This window comes from Fringilla coelebs (genome assembly GCF_963513975.1).
Source record: "Fringilla coelebs genome assembly, chromosome: 17".
Taxonomy (NCBI): domain Eukaryota; kingdom Metazoa; phylum Chordata; class Aves; order Passeriformes; family Fringillidae; genus Fringilla; species Fringilla coelebs.
Window position 1 is genome coordinate 12,323,863 of NC_140043.1, and position 17,623 is coordinate 12,341,485.

At 43.1% G+C, this 17,623-nt stretch overlaps 1 protein-coding gene across 1 annotated transcript; it reads left to right on the plus strand.

Annotated features, from left to right (window-relative positions):
• The first annotated feature begins 2,649 nt into the window (after positions 1 to 2,649).
• Positions 2,650 to 17,623, plus strand: PPP1CC (protein phosphatase 1 catalytic subunit gamma). Its single transcript, XM_084217158.1, has 7 exons — positions 2,650 to 2,856; positions 11,699 to 11,830; positions 12,862 to 13,092; positions 14,200 to 14,304; positions 15,251 to 15,474; positions 15,882 to 16,016; positions 16,459 to 17,623. The coding sequence occupies exons 1-7, from the start codon at positions 2,802 to 2,804 to the stop codon at positions 16,546 to 16,548; spliced, it is 972 nt and encodes a 323-aa protein (XP_084073284.1). The 5' UTR covers positions 2,650 to 2,801; the 3' UTR covers positions 16,549 to 17,623.

Consider the following 17,623-nt stretch of genomic DNA (forward strand, 5'->3'; position numbering starts at 1 on the left):
AAAGCAACATTTGCAAGGGAGAGTGAGGACAAATCAGTGGGGAAAGGTGTTTTACACAGAGGCTTCCAAAGAATGAGACCAAAGTGGTGATTTGTGGAATTTCAAAGGGGGAAAGGAGGAAAAGACCCAGAGGTCTCAACGCTGTGAGCTGTGAGTAATTTGTGCTGAACAAATAGTTAATCAGCATGTATTTAGCTAGTAGAAAAGTAGGAAAATAATTGTAGATAAAATGAAAGAAGGGGTGGAGTTGTTGGTCTATGAAGCGTGAGCTTCAAAATTATGGAATGTTTCAAGCCCATGTGCAGAATTTAAGGACAAAGGGATTTCCCTGACTGCTCCCTCTCTGGAAATAAATCTGTTCCTCCTCTAGAAATAAATTTGTTGTGAGCAGCACCGGAGAACAAAACAGCTTCATGATAGTTATAATGCCTTTGTTGGGTCCCTCTTCTAATCAGGGTGTGGGGTGAGGCTGGTTATTTCCTGCAGAGAAAAGCTACCTTATTAAAAAGATAATTTTGTGGTGGCATTTTAATATAACTGTGGCTCTCCATGGAGTTTACTGATCAGGAAGGGTCCTTTTTTCTTGTGAGAATGAGAAAGACCCTGTGCAAAAATCCAGCCCCCTCTGAGCAGGACACCAGGGGTTGGCAACTGCTGTTGAGATTTGGAGCTGGAACAAGGCGAGTTGGTTACAAAGGTGACGACGAGGCCTTTACAGATTCACCTTTATCTGTCATTTCTCTTCTTTCCTCCCAGCTACACCTCTTTTTACAAGAATTATCAGTGCTCTGGACCTTGCCTGATATGGTTCAGCAAGTGAGACAGATTCTTTGCCCTGACCTTGCTTTGAAGGGCTGGTTCTGTCCTTTCAGAAGTACAGAGTTTCCAGGTGAATTCCCAAGTACATCTCCTGGGTTGCTAAGCTCTTCCCCTCCATCCCATTTCCCGGAGAGTTACCAGGAGTGAGAAGGACTCAACACCCACTAAAGGTGCTCAGATCCCCAAAGGACTTGTCCCTGGAGAGGAGGTAACAGCTGAAGGGTGAGATGAGATAAAGATATTTCCAGAAATGAAAACAAGGCCAGGAAGGTTCCTCTGGAAACACAGGACCAATTTGCCTTGTTAAATAATTCAGCTAAGTCCAAGAGAACAACTCGCCCTGCAGAATTAGGAAGGATTTTGAAAGAGAAAGAAAGCATTCGGTGCAAGAGCCGGAGGGGGCCGTTCCCCGAGAAGGTGCAGCGCAAAAATAGATGTAAATCTGCAAAGGCTGTCACGTTGAAGTAAATCTGAAGTAACTCTATTGTTTTCCATGGGGTTACTTTGGGTTTACACCAGCGTGACTAAGATTAGCATATCAGCTTGGGCGTGCTCCATACGATAAGTGCTCGCTCGGGGAAGCGGAGCGTTGAGGCTGCTCCTGCCAGGGGTTGGAACCTGTTTCAGGTAGACTCTGCATCCTCTTATCTCCTTCCTCCCGCAGACCTGAGGTGTGCTGAGCCTGCAAGTCCTTTGCTTTATCGCCCGCACGAATCCGAACTCTGCTCCGGCAATGAGCTGCAATGGAGATTGTATAACTGCTGGCAGGAGGAATCCGGCAGGATAGTGGGAGCAATCCAGCCAGGGAAGGGAGGGGAGGAGGAAGGAGCTCAACACAGCCAGCCCTGCAAATTAAAGTAGGAGTAAATAAAGCAATTAAACAACATTCAACCCGAGGCGCAGACTGAAGGGTGGGAAAGGCTCGCACAGCCCGGCTCCTGGACAAACACCATCCAAGTTTATGAGCACAACCTCATTTAAGTGCTTCTAGCCAAGCTGTAGCTACATATAGAATAAAATAATAGAAGTGTGAAATAAACAGTGAGATGCTTTTGAACGATGAGGTTAATTCCTTCATCTGCAAGGACTTGAAAGTGCTGTGTGTTTGTTTCTTGAAGGATTTGCAGGTGCAGAGCCACGTGTCTGAAAGTGCTCTGGAGCTGAGGAGCTGCTCAGGACACTTTGCCTCAACCTGCGAGGCAGAGATGGCTCAGTGTGAGGTGAAGGACATGAGGGCTGTGGTTACCCAGCCTTAAAGTGTCCCCAAAATCCCACCTGAAGCCACCATCTCCCTCTCATGTGGGTGTCAGGGGCCATGGCCACAGCGGAGGGATGACCTGAGGGACAAGGTGGCCCCTTCCTGCTCCCTGCGGACCCCAGTCTGTAGGAACCCTGCAAGGTACAGACCTTTCTCCACAGAAAGGGCGATTAGACATTGGAACGGGCTGCACAGGGACCTGGTGGAGCCCCTGTCCCTCATGGAACAGCTGAATGTGGCACTCGGTGCCACGGTCTAGGCGGCAGAGTGGTGTTCGGTTATAGGCTGGACTGGACGACTTCGGAGGTCTTTTCCAACCTAATGGATTCTGGGATTCTGTGATCGCCACCACTGGTTCCGCCGCTCTGCGACTGTCGCGACACCGGGAGGCGGCACCGCCGCACTACTTCCCGTCGCGGGAGCGGTAGGATCCTGCAAGCGGAGCCGCATCACCCCTCCCGCTCTTCCCGCCCGGCCTATAAAGGGTTTCCGACGGGCCGCCTCGCGTTCGCAGTATCCGTGCGCCAGGCGAGCCCGCTGAGGGGACGGCGGCCATTTTGTTCAGAGCTGGCTCTGTGCTGAGGGGGCGGGGGGGGGGGCAGAGGGAGCGAGGGAAGGCGCAGAGCAGGAAAGAGCAAAAACGAGACAGAACGAGGAACGGAGCCGGGCCGGCCAAGCCCCTAGCGGAGCGGCGGGGAGGGCTCCGCCCGGCCGCTGAGAGGCGATGGCGGATATAGACAAGCTCAACATCGACAGCATCATCCAACGGCTGCTGGAGGGTGAGGGTCGGGGACGGCGCGGCTGGGGGGAGGGGGCGGCGGGGCCGATGCGCCGCGTCCCGCCCGCCCGGCGGGGGCTGAGAGGGCACTAAAATGGAGGGGCGAGAGGCGCTTTGTCTGCTTGGGGTCGCCGCCGCCTCCTCCCCGCCTGGCTCGGCCCCGCAGCCCCAACTTTCCCCTCAGCCCGTGTGCGTTTCCGAGGCGTTTCTGCCTTTTGATCCCCCGGTGCAATGCTGGGAGCAGCCGGCTGCCCCCTTCTCCTCCCCTGCAGTTCTGAGGGGATGCTTAATCTAGTCCCGTTTTCGAATGAAGGGATGCTTAATTTAGTAGTATTTTGTAGGAAGGGCTTTTAAAAAGCCTGGGGTGTTCTCTTGCCTTTCTCGCGTACACATGGGATCAGCGCATGGCTGGGTAGTCGCGGGGCTCTGGAAATAAGAGTCAGCGTGTTTAAAGAGTATTGAGGCAGCTTTTCAGCAAGTCGGGAGGAGACTGTCGTGGGTTTCAGTGGATGCTGGCTTTAGCTTTGATTAGCTGCTTGCATTAAAGCTGCCACAGGATTTTGGCTCTTAATTCGTAACATATGGTGGGGTTTTAGGTGTGAATAGAGGGTTGGGGTTTGGTGTTTCAGACAGTCTGAAAAAGGGCTTATTGTCTGCTGTTGTTGGTGCTTTGGGATGAAAAGAGTTGCCTGGGACTTTGTAAATCAAAGGAAAACCTGGAAGTTGCAGGGGGTGTCTCCAGCATCGTCCCTTCGCTTGCAGGCATCAGCACTGGTCTGGGATCGACTGATTTTAGGGCAAAATCGACTGAGAAGTTGCCAGTGACAAATTCTCTTCCAGGCATCAAGGAGGAGCATAATTATGCAGAGAAGGAAGCTGTCCTGATCCAGCCTCACTTCACGTGTGTCAGGGCAGGCATCTCATCTGGACTTACTCTTGAAAAGCGTGGTCAGGGGTTTAACTTTTTTCCATTTGGCACAAAGTCAGTTGACATGTTGCCGAGAAAAATGATGAAGAAATGTCTTTTCTTACACACTTTCCTTCTTACAGGATTTTGCTTTTGTAATGCTTGGATAGCAAAAGGTCAGGCAGAGGAACAGAAATTCTACTCTAGAAAATTGGAGTTAAAAAATCATGTAGATGAATTATGGGATTATTGAATAAGTAAAAGTAAATGGGGTTTTTCCTCTGATCCGGTTTGGGTTTTGCCTGTTACCAATTTAAACCGCCCTGGTTTCAATTATTTAAAGACTTCCCTTCATAAAGTTAGACCAGGATTTTCCTGAAAATCCAGTAATACGACTTGTCAATGTCAGGTCTCGTATGTCATATGTTTGGTGACATATTAATACATGCTCAGTTGAGTTGCACTCATTAGTTACAGTTCTTACTGATTTCCCTTAGTGTAACTAACACGATATTTTTAAAGTGTAAAGTTTAATTTTGAAAAGCATGGATTAGCCCTTTCCTAGAAAGAAATTCAAGTGATTTCTCCATTTAAAGTTTCAAAAAGTAGTAAGGTGTACTGTGTCAATGTGTTCTGCTCTTGCTCAGTTTATATCAGCATTAGATGGTTGGAGCAGATAAGAGTTCATAAATCAGGCTTCAGAAGGTTTACTGACATCTTTTAAGAGGTGCTTCATGCAATTACAGACGTTACCTGAGGTTGCATCAGCTGCCAGAACTGAAATTAAATTTTTTTCCTTTATTAATACTGCAGCTGGGATTTTGGATTGCTTGAGGCAATGATTGTCTTTCAATATTTAAAACAATTACTGGTGTTAGTAACCTATGCTAGTGCTTTATTTGTTGATTATTAAATGTCTGTTCTAAATGTCTTTGCCAGACAGAGAGTAATGACTGACCTTTGCGAGTGTCATTTTTATACTTTTATTTTCCTAAAACATTGCTACATTTCAGCACACACTGCATTTGAGATTTAGACCAATGAAATTATTGTTTTTCAGTGCAGTTCTTGTAGAACAAGTGCATAATGTTAGTTACACAAAGTGTGGTGTGCCCGTGAGCTCTGTGTCAATACCCCTTCAGACAAGGCTGCACACAGATTAAAATCATACTCAGGCATGAAAACACTGCAAAATCTTCTTTAATAATCAGCTCACAAAATGAATTGCCCAAATCCTTGTGCAAGCTGTAATTTTAGAGCAATTTGGTATTTCATTATAGCTCTCTTTAAATATTTACAGATTTTTATAGCAGTTAATTTTAGGTGATTTTGCTACTAAAATTTAAAGAGTATGAGCAGGGGGCATAGCCCTTTCTAAAGGTAGCAAAGCCCAGTACTAAGGAGATTCTTGATGAAATACTGGAGATCAGTGAGCAGGTACAGTTAGGTATTTGTTTTATCATGTGCCTTAGCATTGCCCTGTTGGAAGAAGCAGTGAATTGAGTCTAATGGTTGAGGTAAAGTGAAGGGTGAATAATAAATTATTCTTGCTTTTGTCCCTAATAGAGGGTATTAATAATGTATTTGTGAGGGATTTTAGTTGCTTTCTATCCTGACTCCTCTGCTCAACTGACATTATTCCTACTTTTCCCCCAAATAGTGATGTTCTCCCACCCACGTTAGGCTATTTAGGTGAAATTATTAGCCTGTTCCTTAAAAGGCCTGGAAATACATACTTCAGCTTCTCATTCTAAGGTAAATACTTGAAGAGTCTTCCTTGCTCCAATTGTTTATAGTACAGAACCATTTGGATTGAAATGTCACAAAAAACCATTTTGCAGTAGCATTGTTCTCAACCTTAGAAAGCCATTCAGGGAAAACATTGAAAATACTGACTTTTTTTGCTGTAATTGACTTTGTATTTTCTCCCTTATTTACTGATGGGGGTTTTGTCCTGCGAGGAGCAATTTCCTGAGTACAGCTTGTCTGACTGTGACTTTTGGTAACTGTAATATCCACAAGAATGAGACTTGCAACCTGTAGTAAGTAACAGTATCCTGCACTGAGTACTGAAGTGTTTTTAAGTATCCTTGCTATTGGATAAAAGTTCAAATATTGATGGAACTAATTCACTTTCCTGAGGAATAAAAGGGGTCAAACATGAGAGCCAATTTTGCTCCTTCTAGCAGGGGGTACTTAACACAGCAGCTGCGTCTGTGTGTGCTGAGTCAAAAATGCCAGCAGACAAGAAGGTGCTAAAAAACTCCTTGTAAGATAAAAAATCAGTGGCACCTGTATGGTCTTGGAAAGGGCTCCAGGAAATGGCAGAATTCCTGCTTGCCTCAGTAAAGAATGAGTGACAAATCCCGAGACTCCCTGAGCGTGAGCGTGGCTTCCTTTCTGTGTCATGTCAGATGGGCTTCCTATAACCTGAGCCCCTTATCCATTTCCTTCATCTCGTGTGCTGGCAGCCTTTGCAGATAAGTAGGGTCTGGTTTGGAGCTCACAGTCCCCTAGTTAGAAAACAGGATTGAAGTGTATTAGTCTTACCATGGTAACAATAAATAATGGGTAAAACAACAATTTCAACATACCCAAGTGACCCAAGTAGAAATGTGTTTCTGCAGATCTCTCCTGTGCTGCATCCTCTGCAGGCACTTTAAGAGAAAATTGAATCATGAATGGAGGCTACTTTGGATAAAGCCACGCGAGGCTACAATGGTGGTAGCCATTCTGAAAACTGAAATTCTGGCTAGTGCACTAAAATCTGCAAAAAGACTCTTGAATCCTTAAACATTTCTGTTTATACACCCACAGATTTCTATTCCCAGTAAAGCCTGTTGTAGAGATGTCAAGGAGATATTCTCTCTTAATTTACTTTAAATGGGGAAAGATTATCATCTACTTATTAAAAATAGTTGAGCTAAAGAGCACAGATAAGATTTTGCTCACCACAGAGAAGATTTTTTTTCTCACAGTTACAGTCCTATAATTTTTTTTCACCTTTCTGCTAAGTACAGCATTAATTGGGTCCGCAGGGTTGCTTGACCTTTAGCTTCAAATACTGGGGTAAGAGTGATTCTCAGAGATGTTAATCTGAAATGTCACATTTACTCACGGATGAGTTGGGAGGCTGTGATGAAGTTTCTCATGGACAAGCAACACTTTTTGACCATATAATTTTCCCTAGTTTGTGTAGCTTGATGTTAATTGTTTCCTGCTGTGGTACAGCAGTTTCCAAGAGTAGGAAATAGAAACTCTTAATTCCAAAGACCAGCATTAGATTCTTATCAATGCCATGGATTCAGATAAGTCTGTGAAATTCTGTGCCTGTTGCTGGTCAGAGAAGTGCAGGAATTTGTCCCCTCTGTTTGTGAGCAGTGTGAGTACCTGTTGCTCCTCACCTGTCTGCAGTGTGGAAATACGTTACAAGATGAAAAACTTGTAGTCGTGCAGAATCTTCCATTTCATAACAACACTGCTGTGAACTTTTGACATACTAGAAAGCAGATGAGAACTTTTGAGGGCCTTGTGCACTGAGGAGATGCTTTTCCATTTCAGTTTTGAATTTGAAGAGATCTGATCAAAGCTGGTAATGCCTGCAGTGAAGTAAAACCTTTTTTACATCAACCACTTTCAAGTTATTTATTCCCTTTGTGCCTGTGGTGCAAAACTGACTGTGAAACTGTCATTGGGAACTGCTAAAAACTAGATTAAAACCAACCTGCAGTATTTTTGGAAATGTCACTATGATTGCAGACATCTTAACGTAAAATGTGGTGAAACTGAGAGACTTGTTTAATAAGCCAGAAAAATGAACTGACCTGTAGATAGACTATTTTTCTTAAAACACTTTCTGTAGGAGAACTTGATTCTCACACTTCAGTTGACAGTATCTCAGCTGCTTCTTGTAATGTAATACTGAATGGAAATGAGATGTTTGGATCACTGCAATTTCTGGCATTTTTGAACTTCCTGCTATTTTTGACTACTTCTCTAAGTATCTGTCCCTTTCATATTAACCTTGACTGACGTAAAGGACTGTGTGGCACCAAAGCAAGGATTGGAAAATGCTGGGGGTGGGTTGGGATGTGGGAGTCTGTTGTACTCTGCATGCATATGGTCTCAGACTGTTGTACATTCTGGATCCCCCAGCTCCTGACCCATTTATCCCTCCCAGGGAAATGTAGAATAAATTCTCAATGTCAGGCAGTGTTCTGACTCCTGGCAGCTGCAGCTACACTTCGTACTTGCTGTTTGCATGACTGGGTGCCTCAAGTTCTTGCTTTTCTTCCTGTACCTTCTTTTCCCCCTCTGCTGGGTACCTGTCATACTGCTCTGTTTATAATAACACTCATTTTAGAGTTGGTATCTTCTTGTTTCCATCAGTTTCTCCCCGTCTTGGAAGTCAAGGATAATTTTAATAGTGAACCCCGTGTTGAGAGCAGTACCTCTGCAAAGATCTGGGCTGCAGGGAAGGATTTTCTTCTGTAGTCATTTCCGTCTAGCAGAGAGCTTATTTTTTCACAACTTCTCATGTTTGTACGGTAAGAAAGATTTGAGCTGTTAGAAGACTGCCTGGACTGGACACTGAAATTCAGGCTCTAGAGAAATCATTTCTAAGAACAGGAGCATCCCTGCCTAAAGAGGGTGGGAATATTTTGCTGTCTGGAAATGCTACACCAGTGTGTTCAGGCACAAATAAAATACCACTTGAAATGGGCTGAATTTTTTCACCAAATGATTAATCTTTAGCTTGTTCCACTGTCAGTTCCAAGATGTCATTTCTGAGAGGTTATTTTTTATGCATTGAAAGGGCAAATGTGCCTGTACAGTACTATCGAGCTGCTCTTTTGACTTCATGACCAAGCTGTCAATTAGTATTATACTGTCTGATCCCCACAAGCTGCCTTGTTTTGGTCCAAAGCAGAGAAACAAACTGTAAACACAACATATTTTTCATAGTGTTCTATTTTAGTCTTTCTTAGAAGGACTAAGTGGCTTGAAGACCCAGAGAAACCTTTTAAAAAGTCATTAAGACCGAATATCCTGCATTTCTGTGCCAGCTCTTTCATTGTGTCTGAGAAAATGCTTGCACTAAAAATACGGATTCCTCAAACCAAGATGCACTTCTGCGTTTTTGATTCTCCTGAAGCCAAACCCACTTTTGTTTTCCTAGCTTTTCAGGACATACAGGTTAATATCATTAGGAAATTTAACACACTTGTCTCCTCTGTGCAGGTTGGACAAAGCAGTGAAAATGACACTGGCAGACAGAGCTGTGCCAAATTTTCTTGTTCTTTCATCCATGGCATCTGTCCTAGGGAGTTTGGGAAGTGCAGCAAAGCATCATTTCATTTTGTCAAGGTTTTCTACAGGCAGGTGACTAAAACTGTATGAGGATTATACCAGTTCAATAAAAATGTATTGGAAAAACCTAGAAAACCTGTGTCTGAAACAGTGTTCAGATCTTCATTTAGCCTTAACAAAAATGAGTGCACATGCTTTATTCATGAGCTTTAGTGACTCAGTGCATTGCATAGTCTTTATAATATTTTGTACTTTTTAATTTATGGATGTGAAGTACAGGGTTTGGTTTTAGCAATTTCTTAGAAGACCAAATCATGGCAAATTAATTTTTTGGGTTTATAGAAAACTGCATGCAAATATTTTGTATTATCACAAAAAAAAAAGGGGGGGGGAATTGTAAAATCTACGATTAAGTGACCATCAGTTTTATATTTACAATTCAGCCAGTTTATCACTTAATTCTAAACATTTCTGTTGTTTATTGCTTCTGGATATTTGGCATTTTGAGTGACTTGCTTGTTGCTCAGGAGTCTTTGGAAAATTACTGTATGGATGAAAAAATTACTGCATGGCTGAAAAGCCTCATTCGTGATAAACTGCTGTGACAAAGATTTAACTTCCATTTACATGCTTCATTACTTCTGAGATTTTAATGAAAGACATGAAGTGCAGTGGTAATTCCAGTGTTGGCATGTAATGTCAGTGGTGAGTGATAACACGTGGGCAGTGAGGATCAGAGGAGCAGGTACAGCCTGAAAGAGAACACTGTTAAAGGCATGGCTTTTGACCTGCAGTAATGTCACTGTGAGCACACGTTTTAATCTGAGCTGGAGTTTTATTTTGGAGGTTGTTTGGGGAAAGGTGGTGGGGTTTAGGGCACTGCCAGTGGTTCTGTAGGGCCGGCAGTGCCACCCTGCCGGGGTCTGGCAGTCAGGGGAGGATTGCTGTGGCGGCAGCACCATGAGTGCTGGCAGAGCTCACACCCAGTGTCATGGATTTCACGGCTGTTACACGGCCGTTATTTTATTCATGGTCTAGGTAAGGTGCACGCTCGCTGAGCAGTGTTTTCTGTGCTTGATCAGAGGCCTTTGGAAAAGTCAGGAGCTTCTGTGCTAGTGAGAAATTGGAACACAACTGTTTTTTGTTCTTGCTGTTCCTAAAACTTGCCTCGAGCACCCCCAGCCTTTCCCACTGCAGTTCTCACTTGGCTCCATACAGCGCAGGGATGGCAGAGATTTGAGTCATCTGGAGCTTTCGGATTTCTCACTCAGAGGTGAAACAGTAGCAAAGGAATTAAACTGAAGTGGTAGCTAGCTACTAAGTTATTCAGGGCTTCAGGAAGATAGTACTGCATAGGTTCTTGTGTTTAAAAGGATTCAGGCTTGTTGCTTGCTTTATTTGCAGTTAAAGAGAAAGACTTTTTTGGATGAGGGCACAGATTCTCCAATCTCAATGCCATAGAGTTGCTCACAGTAATCACCTAGCCTGGCAGCCTTAGCAGTGGGGGATTTTGTTTGTGGAGGTGTTGGCAGAGCGTTTCCGCCGTCTGAGACTCGGGTTCTTGGTGGTTTGGCTTTGCTGCGGCTGAACCAGTGGGTTATGTTGTAGAAGATGACTGCTGCTCTTACTCCTTCTTTTTTTTCCCTTCAGCCTTATCACTATTATATGTTGTCACTGGTTTTGACAACAAATAAAAATATAGGCTTCACCAGTAATGGCATACTCATAATTTTTTTAAATCCAGTCTTAACCCTGATAAATGCTGTTTTGTGCAATTTGGGCTGTAGTTACAGTGCTGCTGCTATAGAAATGCCCTTTGTATTTCTCGGCAACAGAAGCAGGAGTGTGGAACTTGTTCAGGTCAGGGTGGTGTCCTTGTCCAGAGCAGGAAGGAAAGCTTTAATGGATGGTAAAGGAACAAACTGTCTTGAATTTTTGCAGCGGGGGAGATTGAAGCAGTGATGGAAGGGTGTGCAGGACAGGAATTGGGACCAGAAAATGCTTTGGGGCTGGGAGGTTGGTCTCCTACTGGCTTGTCTTTTACCCTGCTCAAAAGCAGTGATGGTGGCAGCTGCTTTGTCATCATGATCCAAAACGATAGTCCTTACCTTCCAGTCATGTGTGTATTTTTCTTCCCTGTTTTCCAGCTGCAGTGTAGAACAGGGCAGTGCAAGATTTACTGATGCTGTGGTCTTGTTTAGGTTGGGTGAGGTGATTTGCTGATTGAGGGAAACTTGCACATTTGTTGGTGACTGAGTGGCAGACACCCTTTGCTCAAGTTCAGACAGCTTCCAGAGAACTAGCACATAACTGCTTCTCTAAAAAATAACATGTAAATAGTCACATTGTCCAAGATGGGGTTTATAACTGAATAGAACTGAACTGATGCTATTTAAAATGTGACATTTTTAACGGGGGAAGTGTTGAGCCATGAATTCTGTTAAATGAAAGTAACATACGACTGGAACAGAACACACTCCCCTTTTCCTGGCACTGCCATTTCACCCCAGCACACCAATCCTACCCTGGTACCTTCTCATTCAGTGATGCTCTGGCATTTAGTCAGATTCTTAAAATAACACCAGCGATGTTGCTGGTTTTGATAACTGACTTTGACTCTCAACAGTGCGAGGATCAAAACCAGGCAAAAACGTTCAACTTCAAGAGAATGAAATTAGAGGATTGTGCTTGAAATCCAGAGAAATCTTCCTGAGTCAGCCTATTCTACTAGAACTTGAAGCTCCACTGAAAATCTGCGGTGAGTACTGTGAGTTTTGGTTTGATCTTAGGGGAGGTGTCCTGTAAATGCAGACCGTAGGCAGAGAACAAGTGCCAGATGCTACTTTCACTTACTAACAGTGAAACGAATAAATAATTGTAGCAAAAGGCAAAATAAAACCCTGCTGGATATGTAGGGCAGAGGAGTGGAGAGGGGGTAACATGTGGGGATTGTATTTGGGACCAAAATAATCCAAACCCAAAAAGCAACTGGTCCAGTTTTACCAGGTTGGGGGAGAGGTTCACATGAAGTTTTTGAAAGAACTTATCAAATAAATGATGTTTGGCCCAGTTATGACTGAACAAGGGGAAACAATGAGGAACCCCAATATTTAATGAGCTGCCATGCAAAGCTGAGCAATGTTTTGACAGTATTTTAAAATCCTGCTGGAAGCTTAGATTTTTGTACTGTTTCTTGGAATTACTCTCCAGTTTGGTCTCACCGTATTGCATACAGCAGTGCTCATTTTGCACACATGTACATGTCTACTTATGCTGAAAGAATGAAGAATGTCAACATAAAAGCCTCAATAAATGCAATTTTGAAAGCTTCTAGCAAATAGTTTTTTATCCAACTCTAAAACAGAGGACTTATTTCTATTTGAAGCAGCTCATTCCATATTTATAATATTGGTAGTCTAAAATAATGATTTAGTGTTCTGCTTGTCAGAAACAAGCCCATGATTTCAACCAAAGGCAGAAATACCAATTTTATTCTTGATGCAGTTTCCCTGCTAGAATTTGAATTACTGGGTGTTTCCAGTAAACACAGTTGATTTCTTGGAATCTTGATTTTGTTTTATACACACAAATATTTTTGTGTAGCTACCATTGCATAGATGTCAAAATGATATTTTATCTACATTAACTGCCATTTTAAGTATGTTATGGGTGGTATCAACTGCAACATTTTTTTCTTTCTGAAGCATCTTTGATTTTTTTCTTTCTCTAGAATCAATCAAAGAATGTAGTGAAGGATCACTTAAGTGTCATGTCTGAATCTCCTTGCAGGTGACATCCATGGACAATACTATGACTTGCTCCGACTCTTTGAATATGGGGGTTTTCCACCAGAGAGCAACTACCTGTTCCTTGGTGATTATGTTGACAGAGGAAAACAATCTTTAGAAACAATTTGTCTTCTATTGGCCTACAAAATTAAGTACCCAGAGAATTTTTTCCTCCTCCGAGGGAACCATGAGTGTGCCAGCATCAATAGAATTTATGGGTTTTATGATGAATGTAAGTACCAGGCATGTGTGCCTCTACTGGGGACAGCAGGGTGGCAGTGTTAGATGGCTCCTTCCTAGCTTGAAATGCCCTCTGTGCTCTTTAGAGGGGTCCTTGGCCAGTTTTAGAGAGGGGAGTCTGTCCTTCCCCTGGCCCTCTTGGAGTATGAGCCTCTCACTACAAAGCAGCAACCAAGTGGGTAATTTTATTTGTTGGGTGCTGTGTTAACTAACAATTCTCACTGGTAAAACTCATAGGAGCATCTAATGAGAGATGGGAGAATTGAATTTGATGTGCATTACAGAGGTTCACCTCCGTTTCATTCATCTCATGATGACATGTATAGATTATGTGATGTATGCAGACCTTACCCAAACACAACAAGTAATTTTGCTGTGAAGTAGGAGCCAATGTTCTCATTTCAAAGGATGTGATTTAATCCAGATAATGTAGAGCTGATATTAAATTAATTGTGCACTGAAGCATGTTGGAACTTGTGTGGTGGGACACACTTGGCTTGCAGATGATGACAAGATGTGCGCTCCATGTCTTGTTCTCCTCCTGTGAGGAAACAAAGATGTGTGGTATTTCAGAGTTGTCTCCTCAGAGATTAATCACAGGCTTAGTCATATATCACAAATATGTTCAGGGTTCATATCTGGGAGAGTCCCTTTGAAATTCATAAAACTGTGGCAGTTTTGTTTTTCAGTCCTGTTTCATTTTTCAGTCCTGTTTATTTGCCGAAAGTGAGTTTAAGTGGTAGAGCACAATTTTAAAGAAAATCTGCTTTTCAAGAATTGCTGTCTTTCCCTGAAAGAAATGGCAAATGGCAAAATTTTCTGCAATAGATCAAATTCTCCAAGGGATAATTTGCCAAAGCAGAGCTGGGACTAGAGAGCCTGATTGCCAACTGTTGAACAGGCTTATGGTGTCCTTGAATCTGTGCCACGCTGAGAGACCTTTGCCATTTAAACAATTAAATAAGTCAGAAAATATTAATTATGTATAGGCTCTAATGCTGACTTTTTGCAAGTCTCAGTAAAGTTCAGGCATCTTAGGTTGGTTGTGTTTGTGTTAGAAAAGCACCTTGACTGGGATTTTCTCCCCAATTTCTTCTAGGTAAGAGAAGATACAATATTAAGCTGTGGAAAACCTTCACAGACTGTTTTAACTGTTTACCAATTGCAGCTATCGTGGATGAGAAAATATTCTGCTGTCACGGGGGTGAGTAGCAGTTCCTTAGGTGATGTTTGAGGAACTGGAAAACTCAGTCATGGCAGTTTCATTGACATGTTTACATTGCTGAAGCTTCAAAACTTAGGGATTTTTCTCTGCCTTGGCTCATGTATGAGGAAGGGTTGGGCTCAATGAGTGTCGGTGTTGTGAATCATGGAGCTGGTTCAGACACGAACTGCTCTTCCTTTTCCACCAAAGGCACCTTTATTAGCCTCTCCTTTGGAGTAGAGAGCCCTTGTAGGGGTTTTTTAAACTTAGAGGACCAGGAGTTTGATGTCTGTCCCAAAAACATCTGTTTCACAGAATCAGAGAGGTTTGGGTTGGAAGGCACCCTTGGGGATCAGTCAGAATTCCCATGGGCAGGGACTGCTGTCACTAGGTCAGGTTGCTCCAAGCCCTGTATGACCTGATGGGTTTAATTTGGAGAAGTTGATTTATGCCACATGATGCAGCTTTTTCTGGTCATAAAGTACAGATTGCACCTTTAATATTTTATCACTTGCAAGTCATTACAGTTGCCCAGGGACTCACATCAGTGAAAAATGGTATGAGATTGGTTTGATATTTTATTTCATCTCACTGATCATCACAGTGAGCATTCCCTGTGATTCCTGGTGTTCATGCCTCTTTTATTTAACAGCTCTTCTATCAGACACTTGCAAAATATTAGTGAGATTATTGTAATCCTGTAAAATGTGGAAATGGCCTTGCTTTATCTTGCTTCCAGTAAATCTCCTACAAAGTGACTTCTGTACCAAACACTTTAGAGCAAATGCTGGATTTAAAAAACGTCAGTGAATGTCGCCACTGAGCTACGTAAAATGGTAGTGGTGAATCACTTTGAATCCAAGTTATTTTTGTCCTGGATGAATGTCAGTGCTGCAGAGCAAAGCTGGACTAAGCTGGGGCCTGCCTGTGTCTTCCCTGTGAACAGGTTTGTCGCCAGACCTGCAGTCAATGGAGCAGATCAGACGAATCATGCGCCCCACGGATGTACCAGACCAAGGCCTCCTGTGTGATCTGCTGTGGTCTGACCCTGACAAGGATGTCTTGGGCTGGGGTGAAAATGACAGAGGAGTGTCCTTCACTTTTGGTGCTGAAGTGGTTGCTAAGTTTCTCCATAAACATGATTTGGATCTCATATGTAGAGCTCATCAGGTATTTTCATTTTGTTTCATTTCATTAAACCATAGAATAATTTAGGTTTGGGGACCTGAGGTGGTCACCTGGTCCAGGCCAGGCCTGTGTCAGCCCAAGGTGCTGAGGGTCTTGTCCAGCTAAGTTGTAAATATGTGTGAGGTTCTCTGAATGTGTCCCAGTGTTTAACAGCCCTTATAATTAACATTTTCATAGAAACTCTGATTCTCTTAAACGAGGGTTTTCTCTATGTTAATGGACTCTGTTGCTGAGCTAGTTCTTGTGATGCTCCTGTTTTTAATATAAAAGTTTGAAACTCATGCTCATTAAACATAGCCAGGTTTTCAGTTGCTGCCTCTGGAAAAGTTGCTTTCTACCTTGTCAGGAGGAAGGTGCCCAGAGTAACACCTCTGCTTTTGTCTCTAAAGGTGGTTGAAGATGGATATGAGTTTTTTGCAAAAAGACAGTTGGTAACTCTCTTTTCTGCCCCAAATTACTGTGGAGAATTTGATAACGCGGGTGCCATGATGAGCGTGGATGAAACACTAATGTGCTCTTTCCAGGTACAGTATCTGAAGATCTTCCCTTCTCTTTAGTGAGGTCACACAATAAATTTGTGCTATTTTGAATCAACATTTTACTGTTAAATAACAGTCAGACTTGTTTCAAGTAGATCTTTACAGCTGTCACATGTAGGCAGGGCAGTGTTTTTGCTCATATCTTCAAAAAGGTGGTAACCCTGTGCTGGTGTGTGTAGGGCAACTGTTTTATCCTGGAATTAAATCACCCAGGCAAAGCAGTTGGCTGTCAGCTGCTCCCACTGCTGTGGGCTCTGGAGCAGCTGATCCCAAGGCCTGGCCTAGCTCAGAGCAGGAAGCACATTTATTTCCTGGCACATTGAGAATTGAGACTTGTCCAGAGCCATGTAGTGCCTTTACCAGTGAATTACTGTTGGACTGGAAGACAACTAAAACTTTTTTCTAAGTTATCTTTCTGTCTTTTCAGATCTTGAAACCTGCAGAGAAGAAGAAGCCCAATTCCAGCAGACCTGTAACACCTCCCAGGGGTATGATCACAAAACAAGCCAAGAAATAGTCACTTTGGCACTGCCTTGTTGGGACTTGTATCATAGTCTATAACCTCCATTTTTAAACTTATCATGTGTGCTGTTCAGCTTGCTCAAAATAGATAATGTGTTTGTGGTTTTCCTTTCCATTTGATGAATGGCATTTGCTGGTTGTAACAGCGAATGAAAGACTTTCCTCCCTCCCAGGAAAAGAGTTTGAAAGTCCCCCTGTGTCGTTGTTCCAGCTGCACACTCCACAGCATCTCCCCACCAGCCAGGTAACCGCGGGGCTGGCGGGACCATGCCATGAATAGTGTAAATCTTGTTCTTTAGGATCTGAAGAGGGCACTCGTGTGCTGTGAGAGTAGAGATTGTTCCTGTCAGCGATTACATACTGTTTATACAAACCACTGTGAACTTTTTTTATGTTCAATTTTGTTTTAAAGGGATTGCTTTTCTTTTAATGTCTTGTCATGTACACGTTAGTTTTATTGCTGTCGACATTAGGAATAACCTTCAACCTTGCCAGCACCACTGGTAGGATGTATATTTAATTCAGACACACATCCCTCTCTGTACACTTCAAATGACAAAGCCATTATTTTAAGTGTTTGTGTCTCCTTCCTGAAGCCAAAGTTCGCTTAGAAACCCGTTTGTACACAACCCCCCTGCCGAGTTAGCCGGGCTTCCCATCCACGCCTTCCTGTCGGAGAGAAAAGGAAGTGCTGGCTGGAAATGGCAAACAGAGAGGCTTGTCCATGCTCAAAGTGAACACGTTTTTGTACAGTTTCCGTGTGTTCAGTCGAGCAGATCCCAGTGCTGAGACAGCAGTCCCGGGGCAGTGACACAAATGGCTCTAGGGGTGATGGAAATGGCTCTGGATCTGCTGGAAGGGGTTTGTGCATTTCAGCATAAAGACTTTGTTCTACAAAGAAACCTAGAAACTCGCTTGATAAGCCAACCAGAGGTGTTGATCTTGATCACCGGTTTATATAAATCTCTCACAGAATCTTGTTTTTTAAAAACTGTTGATCTTTTTTGAACAGATGACAGTGTACAATATCATGTAGTGAAAATCACTTATTAAATGAAGAAATTGTTAAA

Excerpts from the sequence above, each read along its gene's own strand:
- PPP1CC (XM_084217158.1), top strand. The coding sequence starts at position 2,802 with ATGGCGGATATAGACAAGCTCAACATCGACAGCATCATCCAACGGCTG. Across the intron at positions 2,857-11,698 it reads CATCCAACGGCTGCTGGAGG|TGCGAGGATCAAAACCAGGC; the intron begins GTGAGGGTCGGG and ends GACTCTCAACAG. Across the intron at positions 16,017-16,458 it reads CACTAATGTGCTCTTTCCAG|ATCTTGAAACCTGCAGAGAA; the intron begins GTACAGTATCTG and ends CTGTCTTTTCAG.